The following is an 18,318-nucleotide window of genomic DNA, read 5'->3' as shown; positions in this document are numbered from 1 at the left end:
CCTCTGGATCCAAGCTATCTAAGAACCTTTGGCATGTTACATAATCATTCGGCTTCCTGATCAGCAAAACAAGGACTGTAGTGGGTGCCCCATAGGGTTGTTGTATTATACATATATTGTGTGTTATATTATATGTATGGGTAATAATACATATTAGTGAGTACTCACATATGTAAAGTACCTCTATCTGACACAACAGAACCATTCAGTAAAATGTTAGCTACTGTTCTTGTTGTTACTCTGACGTTAATAGCATCCAAATGTGCTTCTCTAATTTTTAAGCTTCCTCACATGAAATAAGAACCCTGATCTTCTTTGTGAATCTTGGCCCAAAAGACTTTTCTTTTGAGAACTAAACTACAGTTAACAGTAATAAAAAAAAAAAAAGTAATAAACTTCTTCACAGACTCTAAGGAACAGACTTTCAAGGAGGTAAGAGGGCAAAAATCTAGGTATATTAAGACAAAGCACTTGAATAATTTTGGTATAAGGAAGATCTACTATACAGGTGCAGGGGTGAAACCTGCATCAAAAAACCCAGCCAGGATCGCAATACCATGCACAGCATTAGCCACAGGTGTGTATAAGCAGAAAACAGGAACAAAGGAATTATCATAGATCTATACCACCAACGGAGCAAAACTAAAGAGTATCTCAGAGGTGCATGAGACCAGGGTTTTATAAGGTTGGCCCCCTTTAATAGAAAAACAAGTCAACAGTAAACCAATTATTTGGAGTCTTGACTCAATGCCTCTGAAAATTCACCAAACAAAATCTGAAATGATTACACCAATACGCAAAGTAGAATAAAAATGAATCAGCCTGGTAGTATATCTCCAAACAGCGATTCTAAAACAAAGCACACTACTCTTTCAATATTCTGTTTGCTTTTTCTGATAATGTCAATGGGACATTAAAAGTTAACCACTCAGGGCTTCCCTGGTGGCACAGTGGTTGAGAGTCCGCCTGCCGACGCAGGGGACACGGGTTCGTGCCCCGGTCCGGGAAGATCCCACATGCCGCGGAGCGGCTGGGCCCGTGAGCCATGGCCGCTGAGCCTGCGCGTCCGGAGCCTGTGCTCCGCAACAGGAGAGGCCACAGCAGTGAGAGGCCCGCGTACCACAAAAAAAAAAAAAAAAAAAAAAAAGTTAACCACTCAGACGGTGAATTATATTTTTTAATTAGAATCCTCATCTTCACTTTGCATTTCTGTAGAATTTTTACTGGCAAAAAATCTCCTATATGCTTATGTATTGTAATTCCACCACTCTAAACAAACATGACTGCTGCACCATTAATTTCTCAGATGAGAAGGCAGACATAAAAGGGCTAACCACTTTCCCCAGTATCACAAAGAACCACCATGAAACATACGGCTTGTGTTTTCAGACTGTTTCTGAGTTACAATGACCTAGCCAGCTGCATCTTTTAAAAAATATATGCAGACTAGAAAACTGCAATAAACATACCTGTATTGGAAATATTTTCACAGCCACATATTCATTGAGTAACTGGGCTTTCCACACACAACCAAATCTTCCCCTTGCTTTCACTTCTAGTAACTGCAGTGGCTTCAAACCTAGTAATGGAGAAGGAGGGGGTGGTCCTGGGTCCTACAGATAAACAATAATAATATTATCTAAAGAGCAGCACATGACACATCTCGCTTCTAAATATCAGTATACTGAGAAATCGATTGACAGGAACGGTAGACACATACAAATGACATTAACTTCAATCTTGCCAAAACTGAATTCTCAAGCATTACTAATTATCTATAGTGATCAAAAAGCAAGAAACTTGAATTAAGAGTTTTCATAATAACATTCCTACTGCTACATATATATATATATATATATATATATATATATATATATATATATATATATATATAGCAATCAGGAGAAAAGATCTAAAATCTTTTTGATCCAGTCTCACTAATTCTCCTAAGATTTTTCTGTGACTTTCAGGATATTACTAATGGTGTTTTAATTTCATCCAGTTGATTATTCCTTATAGGATAAGGATTTGAAAAGTGCCAGATACAGCAAATTATGGCTATGTCTCAAAGAAACCACTCCTCAAAATCCATTACTTTCCCCAGTGAGTGTTTAAATCTTTCTTCATTAATATCAGAAATACCCACACAGCTATTCTCAAACACATTACAAATAGGTATTTCAAATACAAAGCACATAAAAGGAATATGTAAGTTAGTGTTGCTATAACCAAACTGCTCCATTCATTCTAACTTTTCCACCCGGTAACAATTTATCCCTTTGCTTATAATTACTTCCCAGAATTGATCTGAGATAGTATTAGTATTCTGGGACTCATGGGCAAAGAAAGTACAAATAATTCAGAAAATAAGTGGTCATCATATTAGATGAGAAGGTATGGAAAATGAAAGAGAAGTATACTGCTATAGTTAATTTTTTAAATGGAGCAACTATAATATATAAATAGGAGTACAGCATCACCAGGGAATCCTCCTATACAAAGTAGAGTGGCTACCCTTCGCTGAAAACATTGTATTAGTTAAATATCTGCAACTAAAGCAAGAGGTAGAAAGCCTTTTGGAAAGCTTCCAGAGGAAAGTAGTAACATGTCTGAAGGCCTGGGTAATGAGTATTGTTAGCAAGAACTAAAATTTCTGTGGCAACAGACTTTATGACACTGGGTGGCACCTAAGACACTTGGAGATTGTATGTCACCCCTTTATCAATGCATGTCTCTCTGCCTTTACTCTCCTTCCTTAAAACAAACAAACAAACAAACAAACAAAAACCTCCTCTTCTAATGCCTCAGGACAGTTAGTGCTCCCTTTAGGCATTATTCAGCCCCTGGATGCCACTCAAGATTTTTTAAAAGTTGGCATCTATATTAGAAAGACCCTCAGCAATAGAAACATTGCCAAGTATTAAAGAGAAAAAATAATGTAATTTCTTCTTCTAAAGTAGACAATCTTTCTAAAATGGTTTGAGAATTCCTATTTTAAAACAGTATGATAAACCAGAAGACTTCCTGTGACCCATTTTAACATCAGATATTTATTTTTTAAATGTCTGCAAAAGTTGCTTTTCCTTCACACATTCAAAACATGAAAGGTTAGTAGAGCTAAAGATTATTTCAGTTTAACAGAGTGACAAGAAAGTCAGATGTACGTCTTATAGAAGTATGGCCTCTCAAATTATGATTCTCAGTGGGAGGGGACACAAGACGCTCTGGAGAAGTTTTACCAGAACTGAATCCTCCCTCCCTCATTCCTTGACTGATCATATATATCTGCAATAAGAGACCCCACTGATCGTAGTATATGACTTATGTGAATGTGGAGACAGGAGGGAACAAGTTGAAACCACTCTTCCAGAGGCAAAGAAAACCACTCAGGCTCTAAGTTCAAGAATTACTGGATAACTGCAAAAAAGAATAATTGTGCTAACTAAACAAAGTTCACTTTGAAAAACTTTAAATAACTATAAGGTTAAAGTCAATGATTCCCCCTCCTTTAGAGATAAGTTAGAAAAGTTGAGTTTTCAAAGCAGGGATGACAAAAATTAAAGTATGCAGATAAGGGTAGAAAGCTGAAGAGGGAAAATAACCAGGTAAAGAGTAATATAGCACTATATGTAAACACTAAAATTTTTAATAAATTGACTGATAAATGTCTCTTTAGAGAACATACACATTATCCATTCTCTATTCTAAAGAGTACCAACCATATGGATATGATTCAGTCTATAAAATAGGATTTAGATGACTTAATCCACACCTCAAATTAAGAATATGTCGGCAGTTCAAAATAAGACTTTACTCTGTATGACAGACTCTAGGTACATCCACCTCACTACAAATAACTCAATTTCATTTATATTCCATTGTATATATGTGCCACATCTTCTTTATCCATTCATCTGTCGATGGACACTTAGGTTGCTTCCGTGTCCTGACTACTGTAGCTGATTCATGTTGTTATAAAGCAGAAACTAACACACCACTGTAAAGCAATTATACTCCAATAAAGATGTTTAAAAAAAAAAAAGAATACCCAAAATAAGACTTTAATATAATATTAACCTTAATTTTAGGAAACAAAAATTTCCAATGCCTATGTTTAGAATTAAAAAAAAAAATCACTGAATGTTTTCCAAATGCGTAGATAAACTTAAAAGTTCCCGTAAGTTTCCAAGACTCTGTTTACAAAGTTTGTAAGCTACCGTTACTTCAGTAAGAAATCTTAGATCACTCTCCTAATGAAATTCCCATTATAGTCAGCATTATATATTAACAACCTGAAAATATGCGTTGTCAAAATTACTTATAAGTAAAAAGCTTAAATTTAGGAGAGCACAGGCCAATTTTCAAAGGGTAAGAAGAAGATCTACAAAGGCACACTCCTACAAAATGTCAAAACTTTTAGAAGTGATAATTCTACAATTCTTAGAAAGGTTAGGTTCAAAAATGAGAACTCTGTAACAGATTACAACTCTATAAAACCTACACTACCAGTCAATATATCTTTTTGCTTTTCTAATAAAATGTTATTGGACTATTCTTCTAATTCATACTTTTCAGTTCTTCCATTTAACAGCTTACATCTAAAAGAAGTTTTAACCATTTCCCTCATATCTAGCTTTTACTTATCCTATAATCTAAGAATATTATAAGTTATTTTCTGTTTATTAACAGCATTATACTAATTTACCCAAAAAAACCTCATACTTGATTCTAGGAATAAAGATTTATACCCTTAAAATATATGAGAACCTGGGGAGACAAATTCAGACTTAAACTTCATAATGACAACAACATTCTGATATTATCCATAAAACATGGCTTTGCCCTGCTACAGAGAAAAACCACTTTTGGAAGGGTAACTATAAGGACTACAGAGTTCCTGAAAACTTTCCCTAAGTTCCAGCTCTCTTCCAGCACCCATGCTATTTTGCACAGTTAAAAAGATATTCATTAGAACATGGCTCTGATTACATCTCTTCTTTACCCACTTGTATGTGAAAATTATGGCATCAGAAGACATGTTGAGAAGCGACAAATGACAATAGCTGGAAAAAGTGCCCCCCACCCCAGCACCACTACCCAGTATCATTACTATAACCAACAGTGGATAAAAGATTAGAGGTGAAGAGCTGTAAAGCAGTCTGTGATCATTTTACTTATTCTGCGTTCTCCATATGAAAGGTGAATTCTAATCTAAATAAAGCCTTAAACTTCCAGACAGCAAAAGATCAAGTTATACTTCTCTAGCCAGTCCATTTGCTAAAGATGCCAAAGATGAAAGAAACTACCTGAAAATATAGATTTCACATTAAAAGATAATGGATTCGACCAGAAAGTCAGCATCTGTTAAAAATGAGCACAGGCTGACATTTGACATACTATAAAAATTAAGCAATACAAGGTTTGTAAGGCTAAAAATCTAGCCATTAGGTGTTAACTTCTAGTCAACTAAAACAGTTGTGTTTCTACATTTCACCTTAGATAAGTATAAACGCTGGTAACAATTCTTTAAAACCCAAAACTATTATTATGACAAGCCAATCATGTTTTTAATACTAGAAGTGGAAAAAAAAACTACAACATAAATTTATAAACTATAGAGGATGGACAATAAAGCAACAACAACAACAAAAAATCTAAGAACAAAATGTTTAGTATGTATCCACAAAAAGTGCCACAACCATAAAACAAACATCAATGCATCTTACCTCTATCATTATATGAAAGGCGTGCTTGTGAAGAAAAAACACAGGCAAAAGAAATTACGATTTATATCCAGAATGAAATGAAAAATGACACATCAGTTACAAAAGTGAAGGAAGGAGAATAATGGATTTAGCTTTTTAGAAGCTGGCAATGATCCAATGTATCATATTTTTTAAATGAGAACTGAGAACACTTTCCTTATAAACAGAGGAAAGTAATATATTCTTTTTTAAATCTTGGACATTACCTATCAGATAAGAGGTATTATTATATAGATGACTCTAGTATGACCCCAAGTTACCTGATCCAATGGACTTCAAGCCAGCAAATAAACTAAACCTAGTCTTAAATAATTGTTACTTATTTTTCTAAGAAGTTCTAAGGACTAACTATAAGAGTTTTTTTTTAAAAAAGCAATTTAGCTGAGAAGCTATGCGTTGGAATTGGACTCTGGACACCAGAGGGCAGTACTGCCTTTAACAAAAACTGTAGGAGCAGCAAAAGAAATTTTTATATAGCTAGAGTTAAGTTCCTCAGACAGTTGTCCTAAGAATCTAGAATCTCCAACTTCCTGAACTGCTTCATTCCCCTCTCATGGAAGACAGGAGAATCCTTACAGTGAGACAAAAAAACATTTCTAGTGCCTATGTGAGTGTGTGCAACTAGGGAAAGAAAATAAGATGGGAGAAGAGTAAGATCAGAACTGAGTAGAACACAGTGACAGACCAGGCCTACTGTTAACTACTTCCCCAGCTACAATCCAGAGTGAAGAGGTCAAGCAGTGGTGGCCCTGGAAGGAAGCATCCATGCATATTTTTCAGGCTCAGGACACTCAGATACTGATAAAGAACAAGATTTTCATTTTCCTAGTCATCCCACAACAGGTAAGGAAGGGCCCTAATTTAAAATCAAGAGAAATATTGTCACCAGTGTAAAGAAAGACTTCGAATTCCTCCAAACACTTGACTATATTTCCCAGTTTCCAATATTTCTACAGAGAACAAATAGCACTGACGAAAAAGATTTGACAACTTGTTTATATGTACCAGTTGCTTAACTAGTTTTTCTTGCTTCTTGATTTTCTCCTGTGATAATGATTCAGGATTATTTAATAATTCATCTAAAAGGCTTAGCTAATCCCACTATCAAAACATTTTATCAGTACTACAAAGTAAAATTCATCCCTTGAAAGAAATACATGCCAAATGAGTAACTAGACTGTAGCTTTCAAGGCTTAAACATCTCTGTTTTTCTTTTCATACCAGTGCTTTCCGAGACAAAGATGCCACTGTAATAACACTGGGCAAGTAGGTGCTGTGCAGGCATCTTACCAAAAAAGTGTACCTTTGCTCAATATACCTCTCAACAAATGAGTATTAGAATAAGCTATAGAACGATCCAAACTAAACAAAAGACACCAAGAGCAGGCCTCAATGCATAAACTATGTTACAAAATAAGAGGCAAAACAGAATCCAAAAAAAAATAATTCACCGAAATACACAAATAGATAAAGAGTAACCAAACAAAATAATCTGTATTCACAACTTGGAAAATGAAACTTGAATATCATGCACTGTGACTGGAGATAATAGTGAAAACCAAATCAGCACATTAACGTCAAGTAATTAGGTTGCTGGATGAGAAAGAGCCTTGCTGCTTATTCCTTAAGGGGAAAAGAAATTAACTATTGACAAACATCAGAAAGGAATGAATAATACTTCTCTATTCATTCAACAAATCTTTACTGAGCACCTAGTTTGTGCCAGGCACTGGCTACCCAGGCTCTCATGACACTTACTATAGTGTGGGGAAGAAAGAATAATCAAAGAATCATACTAATGAATGCATAATTATAAAATAAGAGCAATAAAAAGCAGTTTAGTTACCTTGAGCACCTGTAAAGAGAAACCTAACTTATACTGGGCAAGGTAAATAAGAGAAGACCTCCTGAGGAGAGGATCCTTGAGCAACGAAGTAAGTACTAGAGGGAGGCAGATAAGGTGGAAAAAAACAGTACTGGGACACATCCTAGATTTCTGTCTTGTGCAACCAAATGGTTACTGGTTCCATTTACTGAGAACCAGGTCTGAGAGAGACGATCATTACCCTTGTATTGTTAAGTGCTTGGAGAGATCTAAGTGGAAATATTTAGAACGCAGTTAGATACACAGAACTAGAATACAAAGAAATCTTTCTAGAAATATGGATTTTACATGCTATAAATATATGTGAAATATATTATAAATTTTCTCTTACCATTTAAACCATTCCAAGATCTATATTTATATATAATTTTTTTAATAACTCACTCAACAACCTCTTTGGACGATCAAGAAGAATTAAGTAGCTGCTCAACAAAGTATTTGAAAACTGACAAATTCTGAATTTGTCTCCTCTTAATCATATAATTATCTTACATTCTAAGACATTTTACAATTGCAAATTTTAAAAAAGACTATTTATTGCCAAGCAGACAGAAATAGAATATGTAAAGAAATAATATAGTATGTGTATCAGGACAAATGCTTCTGAGCTAAGGAAAGCAAGACATTATACATTAACAGATTTAATAATACTGATACTGTCAAATACACAGCCATGATTCTATCCAATTAGGTCTTCAAAATTCCTCTATGATACACCAACTCCTACTTCTCACATCTTAACTCCTTCCAAAAGCAAAGCATGAAGGCAGACCAAGGTGGATGAATGAGGATTCTGAGTAAGTTCCCTAAGACGTGATTAGCTCCTCAGGCTAGTCAGCACTGGAGGTGCAAGTCTGAAAGAGAGACGGTAGACATGCCTATTCTTCTGGCTGCTGCTCAGGAGCATCAGGTTTATTACTGGGTACAGAAGAAACTTTATTTTTATTTAGCATTTGTGTTCTGCAAGTGGAAAAAAGGAAAAGGACCGTGCTATACATTAATAAATTGTGATGTGATAAAATGGTTATGTTTATCTGCAAGGCTATATATAGTCACTATAAAAACTATTTTAAATGTAAATTATGTACTCTGATCCCTCCCTGTATCCTACTTTAGTTTTTTATGGACCCAACCTAATAATTTACTGAAATGAGCTATTCAATTAAAATTACTTCAATGGATAATAATAATTCTTGGACATAAATGTCCAAGGCTTTGCCATTCAGCAGACTGACTCTAGGCCAAGTCACTTCACCTATATACATCATGGGGTATTGAAAGATTACACTGAGTTAATATGTATAAAGTGCTCTGTATAGTGCTTGACAGAGTACTCAAAATGAAATTTTTTATTATTTGAAATTAACTTCAAAGTATTGACACATATATATGCCAATATTTTGAAATTATTTTCAAGTAAAATAATTTCAACACAATCTTTTTTAATACTGAAATCAATGGTTTCAACAAAAATTCTTCCTTTGGAGTACAAGTTTGAAGTCATTGACAATTAACGGCTAAAACTTATTGAGCACTTAAAATTAGCCCAGCACCCTAGATGTGGCTCTTCTCCCAATCACTACAGAAATGGAATCAAACATTTCTCCTCCTTTCCTCCATCTTTGCCCAAAATTGTTGAAGCAATTCCCTTTTTACTCTTTTTACCCTTCCTCTCCAAGCTGCAAAGTCAAACAACCAATCAACCAACCTATGTGTAGTACACCTACATGTTAACCGCAGGCTCCCTTAGAAGGGCCAGCAAAGACTGTCCCTGAGCCACTTAGCATTATACATCAAGCACAGCGCCTGGCATACAGTAGGTGCTCAAGCAACAGGTGAATAGTTAAGCAAAACTAAAACAAACCAACCAAGGTGAACCCAGCCTATCTGATGCAAGCAGCTTTCACTAACAAATGGACTTCTTCATTTTTATTATCTCAAATTAATAGAAAAAGGTTTGACAGCAATGAAGTAGCTAGGAATGATGGAACAGATCGAGGATGAGGTTCAGGAAATAAAAAACAGAGAAAAGCAAGCTCACTTCTTCCTATCTACCATCTCCTTGCCAGACAAGAAAAAGGAGATATTATGCACTCTGGTCTATATGCATCAGTCCCATCTGCAAATTGGCAAACAACACGAGGCCCTTCACAGGCCAAAGAAAAACTGGTTTCCAGATTTTAAAATTTAATATGTCATTTTTAGAAATAAGGTGCTTTGAGTAATTTTAATGTGCAGTTTTAACTTGTTTTAAGCTTTTGATACAGCTTTTTTTTTTTTCCCCCCCTTTCGCTCCTTCTCCCTTTCTTTTTTGCTTTTGGACACAGAATTTCAGCCAACCTCCAAGTGGGCCTGTCTGTACATTTGTAAGAGAAACAACTTATATACACCTAACTAGAGTAATACTTTGTCAAGCTGCATATCTATGGATAATTTATGATACTTCTCGCTACAATTAGTTTAGAAGTATATATAGAAGTAAGTTGTGGGACCTCCCTGGTGGCACAGTGGTTAAGAATCCATCTGCCAATGCAGGGGGCATGGGTTCGATCCCTGGTCCAGGAAGATCCCACATGCCGCGGAGCAACTAAGCCCGTGTGCCACAACTATTTGAGCCTGCACTCTAGAGCCCACGAACCACAACTACTGAAGCCTATGTGCTCTAAGGCCTGTGTACCACAACTACTGAGCCTACGTGCTGAACTACTGAAACCCGTGCACCTAGAGCCCATGCTCTAGGCAAGAGAAGCCACTGCAATGAGAAGCCCACGCAATGCAACAAAGAGTAGCCCCGCTTGCTGCAACTAGAGAAAGCCCACGTGAAGCAACAAAGACACAACACAGCCAAAAATAAATTAAAAAAAAATTTTTTTAAGTAAGTTGTAATTTAGGTTATCAATACAAAAATAATGACACAAAGAGACATTTGTAGTAGCCCTGTACTATTTCTCAGGCATATATGGCAAAAAAAGAAAAAAAGGTGCTCAAGAGTTAGGCAGTAGAATTATACCCCCACATTAAGTATCCTAAAATAATACAATTAAAAACTATTTGTGAAGTGTAGGTTCTAGCTCTTAGCAGAAACCTAACACAAAACCTAAGCTAATAAAACATCAAATTTTGGTATTTTATGAGAATACATTAAAGCTCCACTAAATTTCACTTAAAAACACTTCATACAATCAGAATGAGATAGATTCAAAGTACTAAGCTGAAAAGCTGTCGTCAATATACTGTTAAAAGAAAGCAACTGTAGAATAACATTTTATAGTTTATAAAAAAGAAAAAATATATATACTCAAATGAGATTAGAGAAAGATGTGAAAAGATACACATCAACCTGTTAAAACTGGTTACTTCAGGAAATTGATAAAGGAAAAAGAGGAAGAACAAATGATTCTCTCCTTTTTTTGGACATACTTCTTTCTGTATAATTTGCCTTGCTATAACAAGCAAGCATTTGTAGTTAATTTTTAAATGGAAGAGAAAGAGAGAGATGTGTTCTTAAACTCCAGCCATTCAGCGATCAACCTATTTCAAGATGTGCTTCTACAGATGTAATATTTATTTTGTAAGTATAACTTAATACTAACATATTAAATATTCAATAAAACTCAGTAAACTTCTCCCTGCATCTTCTCCAAATAGGGAAGCAGCACACTCTCCTAAATTGACTTGGCTGAATAATGTTATGCTAATCCTTTAGTATCTTATTAATTTTAAATGGGTACATATATAAACTCATGTTCAACAGGAAAATACTACAAAGCATTGTCACAGATGGCTTGGTTTCTCAGTGGATAGTAATCTCACATACCGTGAAACGACAACCTATTATTACTTTAATATTAAGGTCAACAGCATTGTTTTGTATGCAGAACTCAATATTCCAAACATCTGAAAGCCTTTAGTCAGACCAAAATGTCATGAAAATGTTATGTCAGGACTGAAGAGATTGATGTCATTTAAAAAGTATTAATGCTGCAATACTTTAGTGCTATTATATAGCCTTCAAAAATTAACAAGAAACTAACTTCATACCTTGTTAAAGGTAGGTAATTTCTAGCCCCTAAACTGCATTTTCTTATCAACTGGTATTTTTTATCAGCACAAATATAGATTTTATAAGAAGGAAACTTAAGCTTACATATGGTTATGAAAGCAATGCAAACGGTTTCACTGAAACCACATTAACCACAATAAGATTTCTTAATAGAGTCAATGCATCAATTCCCTCATATTCATGACTCACTGGTACTAGAAAAACCAGTTTGCATTCAATTTACTTACTGGAGATTGTAAGAGCATCTACCTACACACAGAAAGACAGTTTCAGGACAGGCAAAAGAAAAGGTGACCCAGGTAATGCAAATTAAAAGGATGCTTCACACCTGTGATTACAGAAAGACTCAAATAATGACATTCTCTTATAAAAGCCTAAAATACTTCAACTTATCTTACCCCCAAGAAATAAAGTCCTAAAGCACATAAAATGTTTATTAAACAATTCCTGGGTATACTGCATTATCATCTTAGTATAACACTAAATGAAACAATTCAGCAATTCATCACTTACTGAATGGTTATTACATACAAACACTGCACGAGATACAGTAGTGATTACAATACATACCTTGTCTTTAAGGAGCTTATAATAAAGTATGATAATGGAACATGCTCACAAATGGCCAGAACCTTTCTCAACCTAAGTTATTTCATCTGAGTCACAAAAGAGAGAAACTGACTTGAGCACTATTTTCTCAATTCTTTCAAGGATGGCACGTAACTAATACCATTCTAGATACATATGATGGATGGCTTAGGGTGTAATGGAAGAAAAGAATCAAAAGGCAGACAAAGTATGGAAGATAACATGCCATGTTCCAAACTTTGTATTCTTGCTGTTGGATCAGTCAGAACCCTCAAAAATTTTTAAGCACGGAAGTAACATAATCAGACATGTAAAATGTTACTGTATAGCAATAGTATAAATGGAGAGAGAGAACTGGAAACAAGAAGACAAGCTATGAGACTACAGAAATAATCTCAGCCTCCAGCGTAATAATGTCCTGAAAACCACAGGATCAGAAAGGATGAAAAGGTACTGGAGTTCATAAATAACAGGGCTAAGAATAGGAGAAGTTGCTGTCTCCAAGGCTTTCACCCAGGATGAGGGGAAGACAGTGATAACATGAAAAAGTGTTAGAAACATAGTAGTTACAGGTTATAAAGAAAGAAGAATGGCTTATTTCTTAAAAAAAAAAAAAAAAAAGCACAATTACGTTTTTCTATGTCTTTAACTATGATAGATGTATTTTAGAATATTTTTTATTTTAAAATAAATTAGAACCGTAATTAAAAACCAGATTTTAAAGCATGTATATTCCTGTATCACTTCTTCAAAATACTAACAAAACCAGAAGAAACTTTAAACAACTTGATGTCTTAGAAATTAAGAATCCTACCATTTAAGCGCCAGAACCAGCTTATTAAGAGATGTCTGTAGGTAAGTCTTAGTCCTCCAGAATACCCTGTAAGACTGATCGTTTACCCACAAAGAGAATAAAAGACTGAGATCAGACCAATGAATGAGCACAGTATATGTAATGTTAGCTTGTTCTGCTGAGAATCACTGTAAATTCTCTTCAAATATAGTTCTTATTGTAGGAATGATCCATCAATAAGCTATCACCAGCCTTTAGCCAACGCTTTAAGAAAAAGTTTCCCTAAGAAAAGAGAATGACAAATTTTATGTCATTGTCTAAAAGTGAAGAAATTAGAAGGAAGATTGTTGCAGAAATGCACAACAAGAATGTAAGATCTTTTCCTAACTGGTCTTGAAATTAAACTTTGAATATGAGGACATGAATATGGGGTGAAATGCAGAAGACACCTTAAGACTTCAAATGTGTAGTATGTTTCCCCGACCGACTTCTTCTGTCCCTCAAAAAAGCCTTGAATAGCTAGGGCATTAGCACTATCAACTCAGAAGCACAAGAATCTTTACCTGCAACCCAATCAATGTTCATAAACCCTATTCTAAAACGTGTGCTAAAAAAATTTTAATGGAAAACAGATGACGTGTTTATTTCCCCTTCTGTCCTCTGTGAGACAATGTGATCACGCTATTGCCCACTTTAGTAGTCAAACTACTCAACATCCCAAAATAGGAAAATAAATTCACTTATAGAATGATTTTGAAATGGCAGGGATGTTTACCGAATTCTCTGAAACAGCAAAAGCATCTGCTTTCTGAAAAAAGAGAGGCAGAACAGCATAAGCAGTAAGAGCAAAGCTTTAGTGTCAGAGAGTCCTTGGCTCAGATTCCAGCTCTGACACTTGTGAGCTTTGCTATGTCTCAATTTCTTTATCTATAAAATGGGGATTATAACACTACATAAACAAACCTGTGAGGTAAAATCAGATCAGTCCTTTCCACACCTGGCTGGTCACCAGAACTGCCTGGAAAACTTATTAGAATCATAATATCCCAGGCCCCATTCCATACTTTCAGGGGCGTGGTCCAGGAATTTGTATTTCTTAACAAATTCCCAAGATGATCCTTACATACTGGTCACAACTTGGAAATCAAGGGGAAATTTTTATGTATTTTTTGTATATTTTTTATATATATATTAATACATCTATGTAACTTACCAGTACTCTAGTACACTGTAAATGTTCAATTAATGCTTGATACAATTATCAATCATTTTTTTGAAGCACAAATAAAACTGAGTATTTTGTAACAAGATGGCCACTAAGTAATCTTGCAGAAGTAGTCTGCATAAACCTCTCACCAAAAATGAGACTTACAGCATGACTCTATACCATTTCAAACAGTGAAAGATGACATATATGAAGTTCCACACTGATGACAATGCTCCTTTTCCACAACACAGTTTATGACAGAAGGAAAGCATAAAGTCAGGCATGTCTTAAATTTTTCATAACAAAGCCTGACCATTCCAGGTCATTCCTTCACAAAACCTTTTTAAGTTCATTCCTTATTTTTCAGTAATTCATACAATTCATGCAAATTCACTAGAGAACAACACAAACACTCAATAAATGTGTACAATAACATTAACCATTGCAACAAATATCTAAAACCCACAGAGATGGATACTCATTGAACATTCCTAGTCCTTATTTATGAATAATAATGCATCTTTCCTTTTTAAAAATCCAAACCCTTGAATTAATTAGCATTTCTAAATAAAGTGGCCTCAAATATATGTTATCCAGCCCTTTAAATAAAAATGTCCAACCACACTTTTTTACCAATATTTTATAAAAATCAATGTTATCTATAGGATTACATTATTATTTTTAAAGTTCTATTAAGAAACTTAACAAATTTGTTTCTAAATGTAGTTTCCAGTTTGTTTCTATCATATCACAAATCCAGGGCAAATTTAGACACTTAAATACTCTTTCTTTTTTTTTTCTTTTCTTTTCTTTTGTGTTAAATTCACAACAATTTAATCACTAATTAGAGACAATATAAGAAAACAAAACAAAAAAAAGTAGATCTCTATGAAGCAAACTGACTACTTTGCAAAATCATGTACAGGAAATAATCATTTTTGAAAATAGAATTATATAAGCCCAAGGTGGCATCGTTATTTATGTCATTACAATCTGCACAAATATATTTAAAATAGTCTTTGCACAAATATTTGTTGTACCCACCATCAAAGTAAGTAAAATGGAGCTTCCTAAAACCCCCTATCAATATATTTTATGTGCCAAATTTAATTTGCATTTGTCCATAACTCTCCTTTTGAACCAGCATCACAGACTTCTGAATTGATATGATTACATTCAAACTGGAGGTTTAGAAGGAAGTTAGCTCCCACATTTATTTCTGCTGGTGATCCTAATAAAGGCAACTGCTCTTAGGTTACTGAAAGAGACAGTTTCACAAATCAATGCATGTCACCAACAGTAGATACTCATTCTGTTAAATGTAGATATTAAATAAAAAACAGTTACCACCAACAGAAAGTAAAGTGTATTCTATGGACACTTTGGAGTAAACTACATATATTTATTAGGCACTAAATTTTTTAAATTTTAAAGAACTTCTTAAAGTGATTTTTAACAAATCTACAAGTTATCTACTAATGTTAAAAGTTAAAATATTTCAGCTGTACAAAATAGTGTGTTTACCTAATTTACTAAATGAGGAGTTTTACCTTTGGGCTTATTTCTTCATATACACATCTTACAAAGATTACAAGGATCAATGATCTAATGCCAACAGATTGCTTCAAGCACTGAGAAAGGAATATGTTATGTAAATAAAGCTTGAAGTGAAGAAGTTGTTTTGGTCATTAAATTGTAAGACTTTACCATTTTCTTCTACCAAGTTTTAACCATTAATCCTAGTGGTATTAGAGAAACAAAGTTAAACCAAGAGATCCAGAAGGCTGAGGTAATCTGATCTTAAGAGTCAAAAGAAACACAAAAGAAACACAAAAAGACATCTCAAGCAATTAAACCAAAAGTTATCACGTTTCCTCTGCCTGTAGAATAATAACTACTTATATTAAAAGTCCTTGTAAAGCACTGAGTCAGCTCCAACTGTCCACATGACAGAGAGTGAGGAAAACTTCATGAATTTATTCTGACTACCTACCCACCACACCTATATTTTCAGATATATTCGGTGTCGAGGGAGGGAGAATCAAGAGCATTAAAAAAGTTTTCAGACTTCAGTACACGTTTCATATGCTGCAAATAAAAATATATATACTTGGAACTACAAACAACACATGATGAGAACTGTTGCTCCTCTTCCCAGAACAAGAATTTTATAGATACATCCTCTTGATGCCTTTGTGAAACTTCTCTACCCCACATTCTTGGTTACCTTACTGGGTCCCTCACCATGGTTAAAAGGATTTTTTGGCAAGTAGTTTTGAAAAAGACACAAAAACTTAGGAGTGGAGGAGAAAATAGAAGGGAAAGAAAGGGCTATGATATCACTTCTCCATCATCAATTACTTCTTAAGAAAGACAGCAGAGTATATCCCACATTTTGAAGTACTATAATGACAGTAAAACTCCAAAGAAGAACAGAAATGGGAATACTTTTTATTTTACTCCACTTCAACCCTTAAACTTAGGACACAGCAAATTAATAAGTTTGCAAAATTAGCTATAGTTCCCATGACAATAAATATTCAAAAGTTAAACCCAAAGGAAAATGATTTGTAACAATCTACTGTGGTTTCACCACAGTAGTATTTCTTTAAAGCGTAAAATCTAAAACAACGTAAAGTACAAGACAATAACTTACTTGAGTTGGAACAAGCACAGGAGGATAAGCCATCTTATGATGCCTGTACACCCAAAATGCACAAATGACAATCCCCGCAATTAGCATAAGTGGCACCAAAGAATAGAGCAAGATGTTGTAATAGGGTGGTTTTGGTGTAACTGGATTCGAAGTAGCTGTGGAAAAGAGGAGGAAGAAAACCACTCAGATTTGGTCGACAAAATTTCACAATAAATATTTATTATAGCATCAAATTTTAGGAGAAAAAATAAAGAGTAGAAGATGGGAGTAAATTATTCCATCAACACAAACATGCTTTGTTTTCAATCTACTAGTTGAACAGACATATGCATTTTCCCTGTGAACTTACGCTGTGTGACTTCCATCTCCGGAAAATAAGAAAACCTTTCATTACACATATTGCCCTCACAGCAACAAAAATATACTTCAGGGCTATCTTTTTTTTCTATACAATCAGTCCTATAAACAAAAAGAGGAGAAATAATTAAAATCGACATTATTACTCTGAATCTACAATAGGTGTTTTTCTAAAGTTCTCAGAGATAAAATAATGAATAAGTCATTTATAGTCAACTTTGAGATTTTTATTAATATTCAATAATCAATTCTTAAAAGTCAAAAATGTTCCTTGAATCCTATTATTAAATCTCATCAGAAAAATAAATCAACAGCTGATTTTATAACAATCACATTGGCTCCTTGAAACCACTTCTTTAATTTGGTTTTTAATGATCAATCTAAGGCAACCATCTTTTTAATTGTTTGTTTAATTAGTAGAAAAGCTTGAAGAGGAACATAAAGCCAATGAAGAAGAAATTTGGTCTAAGGGTACTTTTACTCACAGGAAATATAGCTTTCCCATTTTATGAATACAAAAACTGAACACTATATATAAAAAACTGTACGTGTACACATATAAATACATACCTATACGCCTATGTATACATATAAATACACAGGCACAAAATAATTCGTGTTCATATCTCGTGGCAGAACATATTTCAACATCAGAGACCTAAACCAGGCTTGGGAATTAAGCCATTTTTGCAGGAGATTTAAATTCCCTGAACACAATGAACAGGGTTAAGGATAAGCAACAAGAGCAATATGTAACAACAAACATACAGGCCCTAGTAACTCAAAAAACTGACTGGAGGTGGGCTGACTTAAGGGGTAGGGGGAGGCAGTCTTTTATATAGGACCTGAGTTACTGAAAAGATAGGGATTTAGCATCTAGATTAAATCCTAATCAACCACTAAAAAACTAGCTATAGCTAGTTTTTAAAATCAGATATTTAAATATTGCTAATAACATCAGGTAGATTTAAAGACACATTACAAATAAACTGTGAACTTTTATA

General features: G+C 34.4%; 1 protein-coding gene across 1 annotated transcript in view; it reads right to left on the bottom strand.

Annotated features, from left to right (window-relative positions):
* The window catches only part of ACVR2A (activin A receptor type 2A), an 85,191-nt gene that overhangs the window by 13,833 nt on the left and 53,040 nt on the right, over window positions 1-18,318 (bottom strand). The window contains exons 3-5 of the mRNA XM_065881058.1: window positions 17,307-17,416; window positions 16,958-17,112; window positions 1,470-1,613 (exon numbers count right to left, since the gene is read on the bottom strand). Of these exons, the coding sequence (XP_065737130.1) occupies window positions 1,470-1,613; window positions 16,958-17,112; window positions 17,307-17,416 (409 nt within the window). The remainder of the gene's footprint in view (window positions 1-1,469; window positions 1,614-16,957; window positions 17,113-17,306; window positions 17,417-18,318) is intronic.

This window comes from Phocoena phocoena, chromosome 7 (genome assembly GCF_963924675.1).
Source record: "Phocoena phocoena chromosome 7, mPhoPho1.1, whole genome shotgun sequence".
In the NCBI taxonomy this organism is placed as follows: domain Eukaryota; kingdom Metazoa; phylum Chordata; class Mammalia; order Artiodactyla; family Phocoenidae; genus Phocoena; species Phocoena phocoena.
This window is presented reverse-complemented; position numbering and strand designations above follow the sequence as displayed.